Below are 23,318 nucleotides of genomic sequence, written 5' to 3'. Positions count from 1 at the left end.
TGTGTGTGTATGATAACACCTCACAATTTTATTTGTTCTAAATCTATTTTCCTCAGGCATACTGACTTACTAACCACATCTCTTCTAAGACACTGCACCGGAGAGAGGGAGCAGGAAAGGGGGGAGGGAGAGAGAAAGAAAGAGAAGGGCAGGGAGGTAGGAAGAGAGAGAGAGCATGTGTGTGTGTGAGTGATCAAGTGGGTGCAGAAGGGAGAGAGGAAAAGAGAGAGGACAGTAGAGCAAGAAAAAGAAGCCCGAGCCGAGAGAGAGTCGCAGGAGGAAGAGAGAGAATGCACGCTGTCTGGGCAACACTTCCACGCTTGTATCCAGGGCCTTTGTGAATACAACATGGGATGCATCGGCTCCAGGAGACTGAGTAAGCCCCGCGTCTCTTCCCTCTTGCATTGCGGGCTAGAGGGGGGTTAAGGGGGAGGGTGGGAGGATGTGGTTCCTGCAGGAGGAAGGGTTTGCTTGGAGACTGTAGACCGGTGCTGTATATATGTGTGTATGCTGTTTGCTTCCATTTAATACAGTGTATAAGTGAGCTGCAGTGTGTCACAGGGGTTGTATACACACTATACAGGCGGGATGTCAGAGACAATATGTGTTAAAATGTGCTACTGTGTGTGTGGTTTCAACCCCCATCTCCCCACTCCCCTCCCTCCCTGCTACATCCCCTGATTTATGATGCTGTTTGGCAGTATGTATATGTGTGTGAGTAGGAGGCAGAGAGGGATGGAGAAGAGAGAGAGAGGAGGAAGAGAGAAATGCTCTCATGGTGGTTATTTATGGGACAGTATGGGTTGGACAAAGATATGAAAAAGAGAGAAAATGGTCAGTATGATTGTCAAGGACGTTTGTACACTTAGGTGTTATTTGCACAAATAATAGGAATATAGGGAGGCAAAGAGAAAACAGAGGAACATTTTCAGTGCAGGCAAAAGAGGACGAGCAGGGAGGAGAGGAGATGGACAAGTGGTGATACGGAGAGGGGAAGAGGAAAAGGCAAATATGTCCTGATGAGGTGGAGTGGGATTGATGAGAGTTCCCACACATGACCCTCCTGGATGAACCCACAGACGACGTGTTAAGTTAAACAATATCAGGACAGGAGCCAAGTAGATGAAGTCAAGGACGGGTTGCATAAATATTCATTCTTGGTAAACACTTGTTTATATCTTCATGGTTCAGATTACAATGTACCTTCGGGTCCTGTGTGTGTCGTCACACTTTAAGGTAAAAAGAAACACAGACTTCCAGCAGTGTTAAACATTCATGAGCAACTTAGCACATGAGGCTCTTAAACATATTTATGGCATCAGTCTGGGCACATATTTTATGTCTCTGAAAAGTGCATAACCTTTACAGGCGTTGTGAATGTCACAGCTAGGTTGCAGACAGGATCTCCTCTGTGCTTGTGCAACATGTACCTCCCCCCTTGCCTCCACACGCACACTTTTCCAAGTAAATCTAAATTCTTGATGGAGAGGATTATAAAAATACCTTGAATATGCAAGTACAAAAGGAAGAACACCACATGACACAGTTAGGAAGGCAGCTGTGAACTGAATACAGTAGAAGGAGTGTTACATCCGAGTAGGCTGTCCAGACTCTATAGTATCTGACAGACTGCAGAGCAGGGGAGGAGGTTAGGATATTCTGTCAACACTTGGTTCGAGACAGGAGTCCAGTGATGGCAGTAATGTGATTGAAGTAGACATGAGGCTTTGGAAAGGTGTCAAGTTGTTCTAAGCATCCGTACTTGAATACGGACGCTCAGCTTTAAAAGCTAAAGAATTCAATAATATCGCTGTAGTCATTTTCTAACAATGTATTGGTGATGAAAAGCTTTGATAACGGAGAATAAGATCATAAAACATTCTTGCCTGTCAGTCACACGTAGCACGGATTACACATCTACTTTAATGGTCATTTTTTCTTTACATTGTTGATTTCTACGATAGACATTCATACATAAACAAGCAATACATAAGGCAAGAAAGACCAGCAATGTAGTCGAGTGTGTGATTCTTTTGTGTGCAACAGAATTGACATCAGTGCTGCCGGCATAGAGAGGCAGGCATGTTTATCCTGGGTGAGAATGGCCATAGTGCATACTATTGATCGGCCTCTTAACTGTAGTCCACACTGCCAGGCAGAAATCAACAGGAAGAGCAGCAGGACCGGATCTGTCTCCTTAGTCTTGATGTGTCTGTCTTCCATCTGGTAATAATATCTCTCCCATTTCCATCATATGTGAAGTTTATTGTATTGTCAGGCTATGATATCCATTATTTCTTCCATTGACATCATGCGTAGCAGCATGCAGGAAAGTGAACAATTTACTTGATTTTAGAGTTATGTTTAATGTGACACTGACAAAACTAAAGTGGCACTTTACAACCCAAATGCACACAAAACTAAAGAGAAAGTAAAATGAACCAAATATATCTTTAATAACGTACAGAAGAGAGGTAACAGATGGTCACACAAATATAACTGCAGGCGGCTACAAGTCATGGTAAATCACTCCAGCATCATTAAATCAAACCCAAGTGCACAGAAGAAAGGAACCCTGGGAAGACACCACAGGTGAGGGAAAAGCATGCCATGCAGAAGAACTCCCAGAACTAAAATCTCAAACCATGACCAGTATTAATAGAAACCTTTTATCTTCAGCAGTGAGCCAAAATCACTCTTAACATTAATGTCAGATACTATTGGAGGGCCATTAGATACGCGCTTGATATAAAAGATGTTTAGACACTTCCACTGACAAGCACATATAATTTAAGTAAAGTGTGTGGCGGGTCCTGTGCCAAAGAACAGCTCGTTCAGTACAATAAATTCCTTATTGTAGCAACATTTGCTCTATTCTGTATATTACCAGTTATTCTGGGTTATATTTTAAGCTGATTCTGTTAAAGGTGGCCGATCCAACCATTTTAACATCCTCCTTATCCCGAGTGCCCCTGCTCATCTCTGGTACTGGGTTGGGCGTCAGCAGGCAATGATGGACGGTAGATGCATCCATCACTGCTTCAGAGAGCAAAGGCCTTGAGAAGCAGGTGCTGGGGGGGGGGGGTGCACATTATTCCTCACCGTGTCAATGACTCAGCTCGTGCGTGCTTTACACAGCTTATGCATGCCTCGAAAAGGGAATGCATTTACGCCTTCTGAACAGTGTAAGTAATTCTGTTACAGAACTGTAATTGGGCTAAAAGCTACATATCAGGAGCATTTTCCTGTAACCAGTTACCAGGCCACACTGCACAATGTTAGGGCCATGACATTAATAACTGTGTAATTTTGGTTATTATATGCAGTTTGAAAGTATTTGCTATATGAGTCACACTCCAGTGGGGAAATGATAGATTTGGATGTAGGACATAATTACCACTCTCATCTGTTTGTGCATAAACTCTCAGCAGTCTCTACGTACACTTTTTCCAAGTTAGTTTTGGTGAAGTGTTACTGCTGACACACCACTTATTCAATCACCACTGATAGCTGTGTGTGTGTTTGTAGTGCCTGCACACATTTATTCTAGTAAGGGTTTTGCTTTGCCAGTGTTGGAAGCTAGAATTAAATATCCACTTGCAGTTAAAAACTTTCCATTCCTATAACAAAATTTTGACAATTTTGTAATGTTTGTATATAAAGTATATAAAGCTAATCTAAAGCAGCCACATTTAGACAATATTTAACATTTGAAAACACTGATGAGAGGAAGAGAGACAGATTCTGATAATAGTCGATACACTAAATGTGTAGTTTTTGAATGTGTGCAGGGCCTCGTGTGTGATTGTGTTCTTGCTGCTATATTTGCAACCGTGCCGGTCTGTGTGGGCGTGAAAACGGCACAGGCCCAGCTTCTACCTCAGCGCACTGCCCCATCATTCTTTTTTGATATTGCTTTACAGAGAGGGATTCCCTGGCTTTAAATGTAAAAAACAAAAAGCAAAACGCCCCCACTGCACCAATCCCTTGCAGACATTCAGTTAACTGATACCGTGTTCCAGCATATGCTGGTTCAAAGTCTACCTGTCAACTGGTAAATCTGGCAGAGTGAAGTGGAGGCTGATTTACTGGCTTCTGTTTCAGGTGGGAAAGCCTTGTACACATGAATGCATTCAAGGTGAATGTCTCATTGATGTAGTACCTCAGAGGCACGGTGGGATGTGACGGGCCCTACCTGTGTGAGTGTGTATCAGCAGAAATGTATGTGTGTGTGTGTGTGTGTGTATGTGTGTGTGTGTGTGTGTGTGTGTGTGTATGGTTATACACCCAAGGACTAGCACATATAATGTAAGGTCTTTACCTACAGATCGATGTGTGTTTGCGTGTGAACGTTTCTATGTCATATTTTCTACTCTGTGCTATAATGGCTTGTATGTACTGAATGCTGGGTTACAAGCCCGGATCACTGAGGGAGCGGAATTGATTTAAATGGATGTGTGTGTGTGTGTGTGTGTGTGTGTGTGTGTGTGTGTGTGTGTGTGTGTGTGTGTGTGTGTGTGTGTGTGTGTGTGTGTGTGTGTGTGTCTGTGTGTACATGTGTGTATCATGTTCGGCTTCGACATGTACTGTAAATGTGACTGCTCAAGTAAGAGGCCTGTTTCAGCACATGATGCTCAGACTCGGAGTGTGTTATGAGACTGAGACTAAAAGATAGGTGGATATGTGTGTTTGTGTGTGTGTGTGTGTGTGTGTGTGTGTGTGTGTGTGTGTGTAAGATAGAGAAACAGAGAGAGAGAGAGAGCGAGAGAGAGAGAGAGAGAGAGAGAGAGAGAGAGAGAGAGAGAGAGAGAGAGAGAGAGAGAGAGAGAGAGAGAGAGAGGGAGAGGGAGAGAGAGAAACAGAGTTTCACACAAACTGCTTCTTCTGCGTGTGTGTTTGTATGTGTGTGTGTGTGTGTGTGTGTGGGGGGGTTGTACGAGAATTAATGTGCATTTGTGTGCAACCAGCTCTGATTGTGTCGGTGTTGTCTGCAGCTACTAACTCCATCAGCGCTGATAAAGAAAAAAGGCAGAGTTCTCAAAGACGAAAAGTGTTTGAAAAGTAAGAACAAGAAAACAAAAGATTTCCTGGATGTAAAATCTGCATGTTCTCGTTTGTCCCTTCAGGTTTTCTACTCTTCATCTAAAGGCAATCTCTTAACAGATTGTGTTTTTTTTCAGCAAACCATTTGGATGGTATGTAATGATCAAGTTTATGGTAATGACCGAGTTTTATGGCAGCGATCAGATTGACGATTCAGCTGCACACGTGACAATAGTACATACTGGAAAGTTTCGGATGCTGGATTACGTCCTTCGACACACTTCCCTCCATTTCCCTCACACAAGCTCTCAAACCCGTCTGGGTTCCACATTTTTTCTGAATTCATGAGCCCAGTAGCCCAGCATTCATGCACATCGCTGCAAGAGGCCTGCCATCCATCCTGGTTCCACATCACGGAAACCAGCCTCACTGCAGCTGTCATGGCAAACACACACACAGAGCCCCATGGTGTGTTTTTTTTTTTTGTTTGCCATTGTTTGCCATTCCTGCTGCAGGGCATTGGAAGTATAAAAGACGGATGAAGCTCAAATGCTTCCCATCATGCCACTGCAGTCAAAGCTGGAGTTGACATCGCAGCCGTTGCAGATCTTTGGGTGTTTGTTTCGCACGGCCGCGCTGCTGGCTTCTTTTTTTTTCTTTTCTCCTCCATCTCCCCGCCCTCCTTCACTTACTCCTCCTCACTCCTTCTCCTCCGCTGAGCTAAGCCTGACTCCCCTATGACCGCAGGGGGGGTATCCAGTGCTGCACCACGATGTATGCGGGGGAGGGAGAGCGCCATGGGAAGAAAAGCTGGATCAGAGCTCTGGTCATGTGCTCTGTGTTTGTTGCTTTTTTTTCCTCCAGGAGAGATCCTGCTAGGCTTCTCAGGAACAGAATTACGCATTCGCTTATTGTGCTGCTGAGAGGCCAAGAGGAGAAGAAACCACTGAGATGCTGGGTGATGACTACTGACCCATCATCTACACAGATATTCTGAGAACTGTAAAAACCTCTGACTAATCACAGCATGATATGAACAAACCATGTATATCCAAACCCTTGTGGTTCACTTAAAATTAGCATACGCTTTGATGCAGAAGCTTGCAAGCACTCCAAATGTACATACATTTGCAACTAAACTCGCACACACACACACACACACACACACACACACACACACACACACACACACACACACACACACACACACACACACACACACACACACACACACACACACACACACACACACACACACGGTACTTAATGATTCTGGTCCATCGCTGTGTAAAGGCTGGAGGGCTTCCCAATGGTAGTTTATACTGCTGCGGTCCAGAGGACTCCTGAGTCATATTGTGATTCATATCAAGAGAGAGTGACTGCTAATCTACTAATTGGCCAAATGATGCTGAGGGGCAGAGAGGGGAGAAATGGAGAAAACCCAACAGATAGGGAGCAGCAATACGTGTCCATGTCCTTTATGTTGCTGTAGGCTCATCAAACGTGTGTGTGCAGGTCCTGTACGATTTTGTGTTTGTGTTGGCGGGGTAGGATTTTCACCCAGATGGGAAGCAAATCTGTGACGCTCATCTACAAAGGCAGAAAATGAGGGGTGTCTGTCTCACTGCTTTAAACCAATAAACAACGATCTCACACTTGACTTTGCCGAACCAAAAATCAAACACGCTTGACTAATCTTTTTAAGGTTACACGGAGTTCATTCAGAGAAATGAATACAAATGTTTGAGTGTGTCCACGACTGCGCAAAGTCGTGTTTTCTTCTCCAGAGATACTTTGTTCACTCACACATTTCCCACATGGCTTAATATAATTAAAAAACAGTTTATTTGCAGCAGAGAATGGAGTACTATCAACAGCTGCTGTTTAAACGTGGTTCATAATTACAGTACCGGTATATTATGTCCCCAAAGACACTGAACCTTAAAGGAGAAATACTTCCAGTGTAGATCGTGACGTTAAGTTTCAATGTCACATCGTGAACAAAGTCATGTTTGACTCACTGCTGTATGCACTTGTACTTTATGATTGTCTAACACAATTCATCCCAGGAAGAGGAAAGTTTGACCAGCCAGCCACTGTCACAGAAACAAGGTGCCACAATCACTCTCACCAGTCGGCGTTATTATCGGCAAAATGTTCACTGCAGGAATGGAACTATGAATTCTCCAATAAGTGGACAGCAATTCAACTTTATAACTCTTTAAACCACAATTCTTCCTGATTATAAAATTGTTAAAAATAATTGAAACACAAAAATTGTAATATATTTGAAAAGTTGAATTATATACCATATTCTAAAATTAATAAAGCAGATTTGTGTATACTATGAAGTTAAATCAAAGCTTTACAGTGTAGTTCTGTATTACTGGGATCTCTACACCTGAGCAGAAATACCTGTACAATGTTTTCCAGGCTATGTAGTACCTCCCGTGACTAGGAAACATAAAATGGATGGAGTGCCTGTTACAGGTAAATATATCTTGGTGATGTACAAGCGAGCAGCTATTTTTACAAACAGTAACTTTGTGTACCTTCTGTGATGATATCCAGAGATATTTAGGGAAAGGCGAACTACAGAAGAAGAACCCAAAGTGGGTTGAGGGAAACTGGGTCGACTGGAGGAGAGGTAAATCACTCCTGGACGTTAAAATGTAATTAAGGCTTACAGACTTTTAATATACGTTGATTGTTACAGAAGGGTCCTCAAACAATTAACAAGAGGAGATCACTGAGATGACAGAATCCAAAGTTCCTCATTAGTTGATTTAATGAACCAAAGTGACCCTGATTTGCTGCTGCTTCTCCGTACGAGTTAAGATGGTCAGTTTCTGGAATTAAGTCTGTCCCTCGTCTGCTACCCCATCAGTGATCTGATGTGACTGGATGGAGCTAGGAGAGAAGGGTAATATCTCAGAGCCCACCAGAGTCAGAGTGGAGCTGATGTTTGTGAATCAGTGGGTCAGTGGGTCATCGACATCACTGGACATGCAGAGAGCCAACAAGTCTCTGTTTCTCCTGAGTAGTCTCCCGCGATTGCCAAAACGCAGCTGTGAAAAATGTGATTGACTCAGCAACACACACACACACACACACGCACGCACGCACACACACACACACACACACACACACACACACACACACACACACACACACACACACACACACACACACAAACACACACACACACACACACAAACACACACTCACACACAGGGTGATGTAGGAGTGAGCCCCTCAGAGACTTCCCCACGCAGACCCTCTGATACAGAGAGCAGGCACCTAGAGACCGAAGCTGTGTTTAAACCCCATTACCAGCAGACTCTCTCTAATTAGACCAGTGTTTTAATTAGGAATCTGGGTAGCCAGGAAAGAGGAGGGATAATAAGGTTCATTCATCCAACAAAGTGTGTGAATATCAGATGACTCCTCTCTACATTGTGCTGGATGTACGATCTGTCACTCACTCTTCATATCGCTGCAACAGGAACTGAAATACAGGTGTTGGTTTACGTGTAGTGGAATTTCAGGAGAGAGAAATGAAGGAATATCGACTGACATAAAGGATTGGTACTGATGTTTGTGGAGTGAAGCTTCCAGGTGGTTGAATTTCCTGAATATCCTGCAGGGCAAGATGCTGATAGAGAGCTGATAGATGGTGCATTGATAGGTCCACAGTAGAGCAGTAGGACCAATGTCAATAGAATTAGTCTCATTTCATTAAGTTAACTCACATACAAAAATGGGAATATGATCTTGATTTATGAGGACAGAGAGGACAGAAAATGTTTTTTTTTTCTAGTCTTTGTTTCTTTCAGACCACAAAGACAAATATACTCTATGAAACAAACAGGCAAATAATGCCAACGGCAACAAAAAATATATTTAACTTTAAAAAAATCTAAAGAGTTTTAAACATGTTTTATTTAAAACTCTTAAATTTAAAATAGAGCACTTGCTGAGAATTACATATAATAATTATTTTTGGCATTCTGACTTCATTTCATGTTCCACCTCTGTATTAATGTTAATATTAATCTTTACTGTCATGGTTATATTCTTATTAGTATTTGGATACCCTCTAAAACATCCTCAGTACAATGAGAATTATTGATAAGAAATGAATGTATAGGGGTTTTTCTTTTCTCTTTTTTTCAGTTCCTTTGATGGGATTGTGAGTTTTAAGAGAATTATTGAAACACAAAATAAGAACGTTTGAGACAAGATTGTCCATTTTAAACTTGAACTAAAGTTTCATGAACAGTAGAAATCATTTGAGTGTGATCAAAGCTCCTTTAGCAATTAGAATTAGAAGTAAATGCAAATACTAATTGTGTGTTTTCCTTCTCCCTCCTCTTTCTCCTTGTCTCTTCCTTCACCTTGTTCTCAGCGGGGGATGGCGTGCCAGTCCAGAAGGATGGGGAGCAGGTATGTTTTCAGCGACCGTCCGTCTTGATGTCCTGTGACAGCGGACTGTTGCCTCTCCACCTGAGGAACCAGCATGGTGGCATATTTAAAACCTGTAGCTGTGTGATGAGCTGCATCAGCTCACCAGTGCTCTGTGGTGCCGTCTGCGCTTGATAGTAGATTAATAAAGAAGCACACATCACGTTAATGTCGATCTCTCAGTTTCCACCACCCCACCATCGGTGACATGGGATGGAATGGTTGGATGACTGAACCATCGCTGGTTGAGTTGGATAACCGCGGTTGCTTGATGTCTGTCTGACACAGTCATAGCTCAGTGCTGGTTCAAAGCAGAACACCAGAGGCATCACTTTCTCTTTCTCCAACATAAACACCATCGCTATATCCTCCTCTCTTCCCCGCTCCTCTCTTCTCCTGCTGTTGTACAGATCCCATCAAAACTGATCCCTCTGAGACAGGATACGGGAAAGGAAACCATTTTGGACTAAAACGTCGAGATCCTAGCTTTCTCACCAAATGCACTGCTGACTGATCCCATCATTTATTTATGCATTGTGCCCTAAAACACCCCTCAGTCCCAAAAACGGGAGGGAAACAACTACATGCCCGCACATTCACACACACGCATCAGCATTGTCAGGGTTATTGGAAGGAACATTAGAAAAGCTGCTTCAAGGAGCTCAGCTGAAGCGCTCAAGTGCGTTAAATCTCTCGTCACACCTACTTCTGTGGAGAGAAGATGAAAAAGAGAGAGATGAACAGAGAATCAAAGTGTGAGCATAGAATAGAATTACAAGAAAAAGACGGAGACGCAAAGTGGCTGGGAAGAGGCAGATATTGATTAACAAAAACTGGATACACGCTGCATCAAGCTGATGGGGATGCTGAACACAACCCCTAAAATTCACTCCCTCCTTATGTCACTCAGCAGTAGCTGTTTACATTTTACATTACAGCAGTGACAGCAAAAAAGCACGTTAATTCACATGTGCTTAAAAGGAAATTCATGCATGTTCACTTTATGTACGTATTTATATTTTATGCTTTTTTTACACTCACATGCTGAAAAAATTCAAAGGGAATTATTTGATATATTTTATGACTTTCAATTATTCATCAAAAATGTACTTAAATCTGTAAAGAAAAAAAAATTCAATATATATGAAATCGTATGACAGTATACATCCACAACCAAGCAAACATTAAACTGCTGCTCCCATATTGATATAATAGAAATGATCATATAACACAATTAATACTTTTAATTTTAATCCTTAAAATAGATAAAATTTCAAAAATGAAGAATAAAGAATCACTTTAACTGTCATTGTTAAATCCAACAACAAAACTGGGTGCTCTCATCCGGTGCAGATACATTAAAAAGGAACAGATATGAGATAAAGAAGAACTAGATTAAAAAAATAGATAAAATAGACAAAAACACAAGGGAAACGACAAAAGGGCAGGATGACAACTATCAAACATTCTAACACTCGTTCACAGTATGTAATGATACACAGTAACGATAATGAGTTGTATAAAAGCTTTTTTTTCATCCTGCTGGTTTTAGCTAATCCACATCCAGGACTTATTACCTTATTATGTTGTAGATTTTTCTATAGTATTTATTTCGAGAGTTGCACACCAGCAGCCGACTACAATTAGACTACCAATGCATGATGGCAGTCAGATGTCTGATGCCTGTTTATCTTTGATGATGTCCTGTAGAATATAACCAGAAGGGCACTCAGTAGAGTACATACCTCCACGGAGGTCCAAAAGTCCATTTTAATTAAATCACTTCCTGATCTACATTCCAACATTACGTGTGTGTCTGCCCTCAGGGTTCTCACAATGTCAAAGGAATTTTAAAACAGGGATCCATCCCTTTATTCATCCACTCCTCCCCCTAATCCACACTACAATTTGATGAATTCCACCACAGAATCGCCACCCTTCCACCAGATTTCATAGAATCCAATTATAAACTATTTTAAACACAGCCGATTGTCAGAAATATATAGATGTGTCCTGAAATAACCCTTTTATCTGGACTCACTCTAGATTATAATGGATATTTACTACATGGACAAGCCTTGCTCAGTCACAGCAAAATCCACGTAATGTGTTTTGTGTAATCCTGCTAACAGAAAACAAAAACATGCTGCTGAAAACTTAACCTCGTTGGAGTTAAAGATGGAAACAGGCAAAGAAAAATTACTAAGATCTATAAAACACACTATTTGAGAGGACACACCATCATCAGTGATAAATGCTGGGGAGCAGTGGGATATTTCCAAGTGTTATCCAGCCTGGACTGTGTGTGCAGATTGACACAAAGGTGAAAATGTTTCAGCAAGCCACTAACCCACCAGGGTCCCTATATCTAGTTAGTGTCAGCCGACTTGATGGAGAGAAATGGTGTGGTGGAGTCTCCTCCTTATCTGTTTTGTTTCCATCATCTGCCTCTGCACACACACACACACACACACACACACACACACACACACACACACACACACACACACACACACACACACACACACACACACACACACACACACACACTGCAACACGACCCTTCCTCCTGTTAACCTCTCTTGCTCCTCACTCCACTCCGTCCATCAGCCGCATCAGATAATGTTCGACACAGCTGACATCTCTTTCTCTCTGTCGTGCACACACACAAACACACACCCAGATTTTACACTTGCTTTCATAGTTTTTGGCAGCACATGGAACCAGAGAGGAGACTCGTTCATCTGTAGCGTATACACTCTTCTATACATACCAAAGCAAATATACTGATTCCTTGTTTAATCCCCTCCCTTCTCCCTGTCATTCTGGTCCTCGACTCTTGCCTTCGTTGTTCCTGAAAAATCCTCTGTACCTGTCTACCTTTTCTCCTCCTCCCCTCTTCTTAATTTCATTCTCTTCTTCTGCATGTCTCATGAGCAACCCCCCCCCCGCCCCTCCCCCTGTCCTGCCTCTATTTGTCTTTTCCCATTTCCCCTCCCATGCATGTCAATCCTCTCTCTGTCCTGTCTCTCTCCCCATCCCTTTCTCCTCCTATTTCTCTTCCTCAGCATGGACGTTCAGAATTTTCATGGGAAGGAATCAATGTAAGTGTTGTGACACCATTCCTTCATCTACTACCTTTCTTTCTCCGTTTGTTTCGTTCACCTGTTTTGATTTAACTCACCCTTTAGCATTCAGTTCTTCCCCCACCTCTGCTTTACAGAGATCAATTTCAGTTTGTTGTAGTGATTCACAGTAGTGAGCACAATCAGAACTGCATATTGGTGCAGAACGAGATTAAATAATGTGGAATCAGGATTTAGGTGATGCTGATTTTTTGCTTTTGTATTAACCCGACATCTCCATCGCCTCTCTTCTCCACTCACCCCTTTCTAACACATGCTGTCTCGATGTCTCTGTGTGCCCTGTCACACTTTCTACTTTCCATACTATCCTTTTCTCCATGCTTTTCCCTCCTCCTCCATTTCTCTCTTGTCTTTCCTTCTAGCTGTCCATGGAAGACACCACGTCAATCCTGCCTCGGCTCAAGAGGAACTCAAATGCCTATGGCATCGGGGCTCTGGCTAAGTCTTCTCTGTCAGGTGTGTCAGGTGTGTGTCTGTGCTGTAACTGGTAAACTGACCCCATGCTGGCTCTGTCACTCAGCCAGTGTCGGAGTCAGCATGGTACCTGAAATGGGTTCCCCTGTATCACTTCCTCTCCACGCTGTGATAACACTCATCAATGACACATCGATGAGTCATTGATGTAATTAATTCAGCCGGAAACACACACGCACACATATCAGTTTGTTGTTCTAAGAAAAGGTGAGTGGGAAGTGTAGTGTCTTTTTAATTTTAAGTGGTCGTGACGTTGTGTCGTCCTGAAGTATTTTTCTGGATGTTTTGAACTGTGTTGTGTTGAATATAGTTAAGTGCAGTGTAGTGAAGTGCCTTCTTTTAGTGCAGTGGTTTTGGTACAGTCCAGTTGTTTTGTGCAGTGCAGTTCATTTGAGTTCAGTCAAATGTTTTGCAGTATAGAAATGTGCATTGCAGCTGCTGCACAGTGTGGTGTGATACTGCCTTGTCTTCTAATTTATGCCTATAATTTATTCATAATTCTCATCTCCATATGCCACCGTCTGAGAAAAGCTAACAATCAGGGATGTACAGTGTGTGTCATCATGTGTGGGTCACATGGAATATGGAGCACAGCCATTATGCAGTTTGTGTTTGCTTGGTAGCAGGAAATTAATTAAATCTTTAAAAAAATATGTTTTGTAAAAGAAAAGCTCTTAGAGACAGAGGAGAGGGAAAGTAGTTTTCTGCTTACCTATTGTAGCTGAGAAGAGGTTTGAAACATATTATGTCAGCAAGCCAACCACTCATTACTCATGCCATGTAGCCATCTCACCCCAATTAACCTATTCCATCCCATGATGCACCTTTGTCAGACAAAATGCATCCATTCCCTCTTCTCCTCCCTTTAGCCAGTACTGGCAATGGACTGGTCTCATTAAACATGTGAATGTGACCTCTGCACCTCTCGTCATTTAGCTTTTCTCTTAATCCATGGTCATGAAGACACTCATTAAACGACATGCATTAGAATAGCAGGAGTAGACTGATAATGCATTTCAACACTGGCCGTTGTTAAAGGCGATAATCTGAGCTAATATTCAACATTTTTTAAAGCTTCTGTGCCCCAGAGGTGAAAACATCTTTATGTACAGTATGTCTGTCTGTCTATCTATCTATCTGTTTGTCTGTCTGTCTGTCTGTTTGTTTAGATAGATAGATAGATAGATAGATAGATAGATAGATAGATAGATAGATAGATAGATAGATAGATAGATAGATAGATAGATAGATAGATAGATAGATAGATAGATAGATAGATAGATAGATAGATAGATAGATAGATAGATAGATAGATAGATAGATAGATAGATAGATAGATAAATAGATAGATAGATAGATAGATAGATTGTGTGTGTGTGTGTGTGTGTGTGTGTGTGTGTGTGTGTGTGTGTGTGTGTGTGTGTGTGTGTGTGTGTGTGTGTGTGTGTGTGTGTGAAATCATAGTCTCCCAGTTGTTAAACCACTTTGTCAGTCTAATCCTGTAGATCATCCATCCCTCCATCAGTCCTCACAGCCTCCACTACCAAACAATGATGCACTCCTGATGATAACATGTCTATTTCTGTCTCTCTTCTTTCTCTCTTTGTCCATTCTCCCTCCTTCATCATTGCTCACATGGCTCATCCCACTCCTCTTCTCCTCTAATCACCCCATATCCACTTCTTACCACTTCCATATTCCTCCCCATCTTTTCATTTCTCTTCCTTCTGCTTCACCTTTTCTCCACCTTTAGGGGTGACCCGCACCATGAAGGAGAGAGTGACCAAGCCCACAGCCATGGCTCAGGGTCGTGTTGCCCACATGATCGAATGGCAGAACTGGGGCATGCAGACAGTGGGATCAGGTGGCCTACAGTCCCGCATCACAACCCAGGAGCGGGAAAAGGAGCGGCGGCTGGAGAATGACGCCTATAGTGACCTAAGTGATGGGGAGAAGGAGGCCCGTTTTGCTGCAGGTTGGCAAAAGGAACACAGACAAGGGCAGATACTCCATAGAGCCTGTTAGCTGTCATCAGCAGAATGATGCACGCATTAGCTCACTCTGGGACTTATGCCAGTTGTTCAGCCAATAAAGAATAAAGCTGGTCCTCACAGTGATCCTGACCTGGTCTTTCACTTCTTATCCCAGGTATTCTGCAGCAGTTTGCAATTTCAGAGGCGACGCTTCTGGCCTGGTCATCGATGGATGGAGAGAGCCCGAGGTCAGGCTCCAACCAGGGCAGTGTTGCTCATCTGAGCGAGGTCAACCAAGAGAGCATCACCAGCCGAGGTAAAGCAATACACAGCGCTACAAATATATAACTAGTAATAGCAAATCTAACAGGCTTTATACGAAGGTAAGTAAAGAAAGGAGGCACAAAGCTGCCACAGAATTATTATTTTGATAAATTAACATTCAACACAAAAAGAGTAAATCAACTCAAAAATTTCCATAAAGTTTAGCACATTCATGCAATAGAATGATTTCTGTCCCTGTTATTATATTTCATGGTATTCTTTGTTTATTGACTGTTTAATTTAATAATAATGGGTTCTTCTTTATGCACTATTTAATATAGAACAATAAAAATGTATTTTATAACTATGTATGTTTTGTACCTTGATCCTCTACTTGTAGAGGAACAAGAATGATCAAATAAAGTATAAAATATTATATTTCCATATAAAATTAGCAGACAGGAAGTATAAAGTTGCCCTGCAATGAACTGGTGATTTGTTCGGGGTGTACCCGGTCTGTCACCCATAACCAGCTGGTTAACACGAGATGATTACAATCATTTTATTTAGTGATTGAATGAAGTGTCAATTAGCATAAAATGGAAATATAGTCCAATGAAGAAAGCTTAAGTCAAAACAAAACCCAATGTTCTTTTTCTCTGCACTACTAGCAAATAGTACATACTGTTCCTACAAAAGTGAATTAGGAATGTTAATAATAGTACATATTTAATTTATGTTATAAAAGCAATAAACACAGCGTACATGACCAGAATAAAGCCAGCTGTATGAAATGTTGGTGAGCAGAGACGCTGGTTGTTTCGGGCGATATAGCAGCACGTCACTCTGTAATGAGATCATACTGTTCCCCTCTCTCCAGGCTGGAGGGTTAGCTCATTATTAATTTCACATTTTCCAACTTGCACTGTTGGTAGGTAAATCCACTGCACCTGTAAAAATAGCACATTACTCCACAGCAGTGTCTTCCCTATGCAGACTTTCCCCCCAATGAACTTAGATGATATGCTGATGATTAGTATGATTGCTTTCATGTTGTGAGATAAGCCTCCTTGAGGAAATGATGCTTCATTAATGCATGGGATTATCTTATAGTTCTTTTTAAAGAAGTAAAGTTTTAGAACACATAAACATAACTGACCCATTTACATATTTTTGCTCTATGCAATTTCATAGGGAGCCAGTTTTCAAATTGAATTCTGGCTTCCTCAGTAAATGTACATAATCTGTGTATTTTTTTAAAAACAAATTATGTAACTCCAATCAAAATTATTCATCAGGCCACCAAATTTCAAACTAATATGATGTGCAATGTTTTAAATGCATCATAATTACTTAAATGCAGTTGAAACTCAAATACAAGGATATATGTACAGGGTTTTTTTGTCATCTTAACAATGTTATATTTTTGATTTAGTTCTTGTAAATTTTGAACTTTGAAACAGTCAAGCAAAAGAAAATGAATAAAGCAAGAGATGAAAACAAAGTGAATGAAAAAAAGAGAAATGTCAGAAGCATCAAGACTTTTCTCATGAAGAAGAGTTGTTGTTGTTGTCTGTTGTTGCTGCACTAATAGCAGTACCTGCCTGTTTTCCAGATCAGATATTGCACCACTCCTCAGCAGAGGTGTGGCCGCACACGTATGTCTCCCAGGGCCACTACTGCCTCTCCTCCTCTGATGCCTGGGAGCCAATAAACACTGATCCCTCTGGCGTGGCGTCTCCCCCTGCTGGCTCTTACGTTGTGGGGACTGATGGGTACGACGGGCAGGCCCACTTCTTGACGCAGCAGCAGCAGCAGCAGCAGTTCACTTTGCAGCAGCAGAGTCAACTCCAACAGCTGCAACAGATCCAGCAGATGCAGCACTACCAGCAACAACAGCTCCTGCAGTATCAACAGCAACAGGTGGAGTCTCAGTTCTGTGGGTGTAGATGGCGTAGACGTTTCTTATGTGAGCGTCTCTCCTGTTGGTGGGAGTCACGCAAGTGAGAAACTCCCTAAGAATCATTTTCATTTTCTTCCAGTCACTTTAATAATATGGCTAAAGAAAAAAAAACATAAAATTACACATGAGTTAAAAATATACAGACCAGGATTTCCCATGCATTCACTGATGTATACTTAATGTATAATGTAATAATATCATATCTTTCCACAATGTAATGTGGGGCAAACTGTAAGGAACTTTTTAACTAAGTTAAAATACTTTCATTCGATGTAACTGAAATGTAGAGAGCAATTTGCTTTGAGGCCAGCATATAATTCAACACATAGTATAGGAGCATAAAGGGATGACTGTACACTAGGGTTTAAACATTTCTTAGAATCCAGATTGATTTATTTTATTCTGGTCAAATGAATTTTTTCATGCGTGCCATAAAGGTTGGCTTTGGCATTGTTAGATCAAAGGTACTGTGTCTACTTTTTCTATAAATTGATTTTTCACACTCAACTATCCATAAAAAGCAGACAAGGGTGACCAGATCTCTTAAATTGAGAATAAGGTATATAAACAATTTGTAATAAGAACGTTTTTTTTCTCAAAATACTCCGAAAAGCTCCACCTGCTTTGCAAACAGAATGTTGTATTGATCACTGACATTGTAAGAAAGGGGTGTAATCTGAACTGTTTGTACTGCCTTCCTAAACCCCCTGAACTTCCGTCACAAGGCGGTGTGTGTTTTGTCAGCTGCGTGTTGCTGTATGGAATAACAGCTGTGTTCTGACTCTACTTCCTCACTCTGTCCATAGTCGCTAGAGCACAGACTGCACAGTGCCAACCACTCTTTGCAAGCGACACCCAACAGCACCATCCACAGTCTGGTCCATCCTGCTCACCCACCACTAGTAGATCTATGGAACACAGGGCAGATGGAGGCCTATCAGGCGGAGGCTGGTGGCTACATTGGTGTGTCGGCGGTGGTGGAGCCGAGTCTCTGTGTTCCCCCTGGAGACGAGATGGTGGGAACAGAACACTCCCCACTACTGGAGCAGCAGGAGGAGGAGGAGGAGGTCAAGGTGAGCCTAACGTAGGCAGGCTTACATTATGTAAAACTGCATCTTCACTGCAAAGTGCTGAGTAGGTGTAGTGACAGCACATACTGGTGAGTTTTTTTCCCACATTATTATTAATAAGAATCACATACTATTTAATTGTTTTTTAAAATTGCTCTGCAAGTTTCAAAACATTTAGAAATAAAACTACTAAATGCAAAACTATCTAAACTAGCGAGGACTGTTAAAGTCTTGTCTGTGTGGTTGAAACCAATTGATTGGATAAAAATCAGAATCTGACATTAAAGTCATTGGTAGAGCAAAAGTCAGGATGTACAACTTAACAAATTTAAGTCTTAAAATTGAACATTTTGGGTTTTAGGCTGCTCGCTGGAAAGAAAACGTTTTCAAACAGTTTCATGACGTAGTCTAAAAAAATTAATGAAGCTATCAGAGAAGTGATATATGAATGTAACAGAACTAATCAAATTCAACTTTTTGCATTTTTCTGACTGCCACCATCAGGAGGAAGAGACGACACTGTGTATGGAGACAGAGTCTGCCACGTTGACTCCGCCCACGCAACAAGGGGATGCCTCTGGTGGCAGTAGCCCAGGGCAACCGCCAGCAGAGCCAATCACAGAGCGAAAGGCCTCCGACGTTACCTCTGGCCTTGTTCAGACACTAGAGGAGCAGGAAGAAGAGGGACCTACTGCTTCCAATGCAAACAACTGAATTCCTGGCTGTTAAGACTCCTTCTTACAAACTGACTGGATATCAGCGAGGAATGAGCATAATAATACAATATATATCTATTAATATGTTCCTTTCAGGTATCAAAACCACAACTTTTTGGTTGCAAGGTGAATTCTTCGAAAATGGTTAGAAGCAACTTTAGATGTGGACTCACAATGAGACAGGATCGGATGCAACAATGGACACCTATTTCTTTGTAAGCCTTACATCCCAAAGGTAAATGAAAAGTGGAGCGAGGAAGGAGAAACTGAAGAGGAAGAGGAGGAAGAGGAGGAGGAGGAGGAGCCTCAATTGGTACATTTTCTTCAGAGAAATGATACCAGGTTGAGATGAAGAGGAGGGGATCAGAAACATGCATGCTTTTTATGAAGACAAACAACTCGACCCTGTCATTGACTTATAATAATAATAATAATAAGACTAATAATACTGGAAATCTATCACAACAAACAATATAATAAGAATAATTTTATAATAAAGCAAAGAATAAGACAAAAATGTATGTACGTATAGGTGTATGATAAGATAAAACAGTTTTCCTGTGGGAGAACTACTCTGTTTACAGCTGTTACTCAACAAATTAGTGTTGAATCAAGTTACTTTCCCCGTTGCATCACACACATGTTGTAAACCTTAATAATGCCAACCCAAGCAATTTTAGCTGTAATTGACGTAGACTCAGAGATGTCGATATTTTAGTGAAATGCATATTGACCCTCTGAAATAAATTCTTCTCCGATGTTGAGGAGCAGAATGCCCTTCAGAGTGCCCCCCCGGCACCACCCAGGGACAGGCCCATCCTGCTGACTGCACACAACTAAACTCTGCACAGATAAGGATTGTACTGTATGATAGTGTGCTTCCTACTCTCTCTCGATGTATGCATGATTCTTCAGAGCACTATGGAGTACCTGTACCATACAGCACTGTATACTTTGCACTGAACCACAGTTACCCTGGTTGAGGCCACGGTGGCACAGACGGTGGGCGTGAGCTGCAAGTTTCATGGCGGAGAATAATGATAGAGCTGCATAAGCGAATCTCTTTTGCACTGATGCAATCCAACAGACTGGAGGTTGCCTTTGGACCGTTGATGCTAACCTAGTTTCCATTTTGAACGCTTACAGCACCGCCAACAACCAAAACCGACCCGCTAACAACATGCACCCTCAGCTACTTTTTCATTAGACATTAGTCGTGATAGTTGGAGGTTGTTGATAAACACTATTTGAATGTACCGGGAGAGAGATGGCAGTACATGAGTATTGTTTTTGATGTCTCCTCACGGTCTACAAAGGAAAAAGAATCAAACCCTTTCTTTATGAAGAAAAACAAAGATAAACAGGCAAGTCTTTAAAACTTGTGGGAAGGAGCAGCTGAAAATAGATTCAGTGCTTGTTCACACCTACTCCACCATTGCACACAGTCTCACACACATACACACACACACACACATGTACACACATGCACACATAGAACACACAAATATCTAAATTGTAACCAGCAATAGGCAAGCATAACACTGGCTCCCCAACCAACCAGTGTCAGCTCTGTCGAATAGATGTAAATAGTCAAAGAATATAAGAATCGCCTCTCACTCACAGTTACAACTGTTCTACTACAGTATGATTTCTTTATTTTTTTACACCTCTTTGTCCCATCTGGGATTGCTCTCAAGCTCACACTTAAGGCCTAAATTTTGTTTTTCCTCATGTGTATCACTACACATACAAGGAAAACAGATACTTATTTTGTAAATAGAGTTGATCACTCAGCCTGGAGTGTGTTTTATCCAATGAGTCCACCAGTGGGGAAGCAAAGAACAGTAATAGGTCTGTGTTCAATCAGCCAATCAGGGAATAGAACAGAAGACTAGGACTGAAGACGATAACCGAATAGATCAGTGTCTTCCTGCTCATCGTGATTACTGTGAAGCAGCTGCCTGGAGTGTGATAGTGATTGTTGATGTTTGAGGAAGCATTTCTTCATTTAAGTACTTTTTTCTGTCACTGGAGGAAGAATTGGTGTCTTCCAATGAGGAGGGTATGGTCAAAAGAGAATATTGTGGACTCGCTGTTGAACTTGACAACAACACACAAAGCCCATTTCCATCTTTTCTCTGCTGGGGAGCTCCTTCTGTTCTTGCTATGGTGATTGCGTGAGAAACTTTTAAAAATAGTAAAATGGTTCGTTGACTTGAATGAATTTATTTGCTGATTGCTTCTTTATGCAATGTTGGGGACAATGTTTATTTTTCTACTGACTTCTTGAAAATCCCTTCCAGTAAGCGTTGGAATAGGTGTCATGATGGTAAAGCTGTGGTCTGGTTTTGAGCACTTTACATCGACAAAAACACACCTTGATACCTTGTGGGGAAATTAAAGACAGATAGTTTGGCAGCTCTCGATTTTATTGTTTTATTTCACTGAAAGAACCCGTGTTGGACGACTAATAAAACCGAGAGGGCTCAAAACTGCAAACAGAATGTCTTTACATGATGGCACATATTCATTTATTTATTGAAACAATTACTTGGTGGGGAGGAACGATGTGATCATTGGTACAGTCTATACTTTAATGTAGGTACTTACTCTTCTAGTTACGGTATCTTTTTCTGTTTGACATAATGTGATACAAAGACTGCTGCTTTATATTTGTTAATGGCAACAACTGTGAGGCTGATTTGGTTCATATGAGGCATTAGGAAGGATGAAATGAAACTGCTTCTGTTTTAAATATTTTATTGTTGTTTTTTTTAATCTATCAAGATCTTAATGAATGAACTAATAACAAGAAACCAAATATATTTCTGTGGATGTTAAGGTTTACTGATCACATTCTGTCAACTTACTGATTTTACAACTGTGTTTTGTTTTTGTATAACTGTACTGCCATCTTCCATAAGTTACAGTAATTTGTCTGCAGGCATGATGCTCAAAATCTGCTTCTGGTCCTCTGCCTTTCTCCTTTTTCCCTCTTTCTATCTCTTTGTATCTGTTCTGTGTATTTGTGTCTGTCTGTATGTCTGTCTGTGTACAGTAAGTTGTCTGCTGTCTTGTTGGAAGAATCACTGCCAGAAAAAAATTTCCACATCAACCAAAGGGGATTTGAGGCAATCAGACATGCATATTTAATTTGGAAATGTGTGCAAAAAAAAAGAAAAAAGCTGCTGTAAAGAAAAAAAAGTTGGATGGCTTCTGTAAAAAAATCTGTATAAATTTGGAATTTAATTACTTAGACTGAGGCAGTGTGACTGATACCAGTGTACACTCATGACACTCACACCTATGCATGCTTGTTGGGCGGTTGTCACAGGACGGTTCTTCCACTCGGTCCCTCCTCTCTCTCCTCTTTTGTCGACAGCTCTCTATCTCTTCCTGTTTCTCCTTCTTTCCCCTCTTTTTCCTGCACGACAGAACCTCCTATAACTCCCTCCAGCTCCTTTACCTGTCTCCTCTTCTTCTCCTCTGGTGGAGAAACAGCAAATAAACAATTCAACAAATGGTATTTATTGTCGCTATGTGTGGATATCTTTGGGTGCAATACAATGTACTTTGATTCTCACGTGTTCCCTATCACATCTTAACACATTAGACTTACCTTTTGCTGACACACTTGGCTGCAGCTGGCCGACTCATGGGCCCTCATCATCATCATCATCATCATCATCATGAAGGCAGTAATGATGGACCTGCAATCAGGGTAACCCAGCCTGTCATGCTTTTGCAAAAACATTCATCTCCACTCTCTACCAGGGATTTTAAGCCACGAGAATATTAGTATAGATTCCCACCACTGCCAGCTCCATTAAAATGACTGAGGGATCTGCATTTTTTTGTTACCACCAATAAAGCAGGTCTGAACAGAGCAAAAACATTCCCATCACCCCTTTAGCTGTACTTTGTCTTGATTGGTTAGGTTTTCACCTGTCTGTTGGTTAGTTGGTTTATCAGTAGGCTAAAACTATAACTGCTGGATAGTTTCCACAAACCATGATGGAAGGATAGTGCATGGGAAGAACCTGTTAGGGTCTTGAGTATATAATATTTTTTACCCAGTTACTTCAACAGTGTGCAGTAGGACTTCTTTAGAAACTATTCAGCGAGTTTCAAAAAAACTTTAAGGAGGATTGTTTTGTCTTGGCAGCAGTTTGCTGTCCACTGGATACCGTTCTAGATAGTGACAA

At 41.4% G+C, this 23,318-nt stretch overlaps 1 protein-coding gene across 4 annotated transcripts; it reads left to right on the top strand.

Annotated features, from left to right (window-relative positions):
• The first annotated feature begins 236 nt into the window (after positions 1-236).
• On the top strand, positions 237-22,631 carry fam131bb (family with sequence similarity 131 member Bb). Of its 4 annotated transcripts, XM_068323169.1 has the most exons (9): positions 243-376; positions 9,452-9,489; positions 12,576-12,611; positions 13,016-13,109; positions 14,881-15,102; positions 15,276-15,416; positions 16,980-17,287; positions 18,134-18,400; positions 18,902-22,631. In XM_068323169.1, the coding sequence occupies exons 1-9, from the start codon at positions 349-351 to the stop codon at positions 19,109-19,111; spliced, it is 1,344 nt and encodes a 447-aa protein (XP_068179270.1). In that variant the 5' UTR covers positions 243-348; the 3' UTR covers positions 19,112-22,631. The 4 variants fall into 4 exon arrangements, with proteins under 4 accessions (XP_068179273.1, XP_068179270.1, XP_068179272.1 ...); XM_068323171.1 differs by lacking the exon at positions 12,576-12,611; XM_068323170.1 differs by lacking the exon at positions 12,576-12,611 and having other exon boundaries at positions 13,016-13,118.
• Positions 22,632-23,318: the final 687 nt, after the last annotated feature.

The sequence above is a fragment of the Antennarius striatus genome, chromosome 9, assembly GCF_040054535.1.
Source record: "Antennarius striatus isolate MH-2024 chromosome 9, ASM4005453v1, whole genome shotgun sequence".
In the NCBI taxonomy this organism is placed as follows: domain Eukaryota; kingdom Metazoa; phylum Chordata; class Actinopteri; order Lophiiformes; family Antennariidae; genus Antennarius; species Antennarius striatus.
The sequence above is the reverse complement of the archived record's forward strand: the minus strand, read 5'-3'. Positions and strand labels throughout refer to the sequence as shown.

What these genes read in the sequence shown, in the direction of transcription:
- fam131bb (XM_068323169.1), top strand. Translation starts at nt 349, where the DNA reads ATGGGATGCATCGGCTCCAGGAGACTGA. An exon ending in CATCGGCTCCAGGAGACTGA is followed by an intron (nt 377 to 9,451) that starts GTAAGCCCCGCG and finishes CCTTGTTCTCAG; the next exon opens with CGGGGGATGGCGTGCCAGTC. An exon ending in AGGAGGAGGAGGAGGTCAAG is followed by an intron (nt 18,401 to 18,901) that starts GTGAGCCTAACG and finishes TGCCACCATCAG; the next exon opens with GAGGAAGAGACGACACTGTG.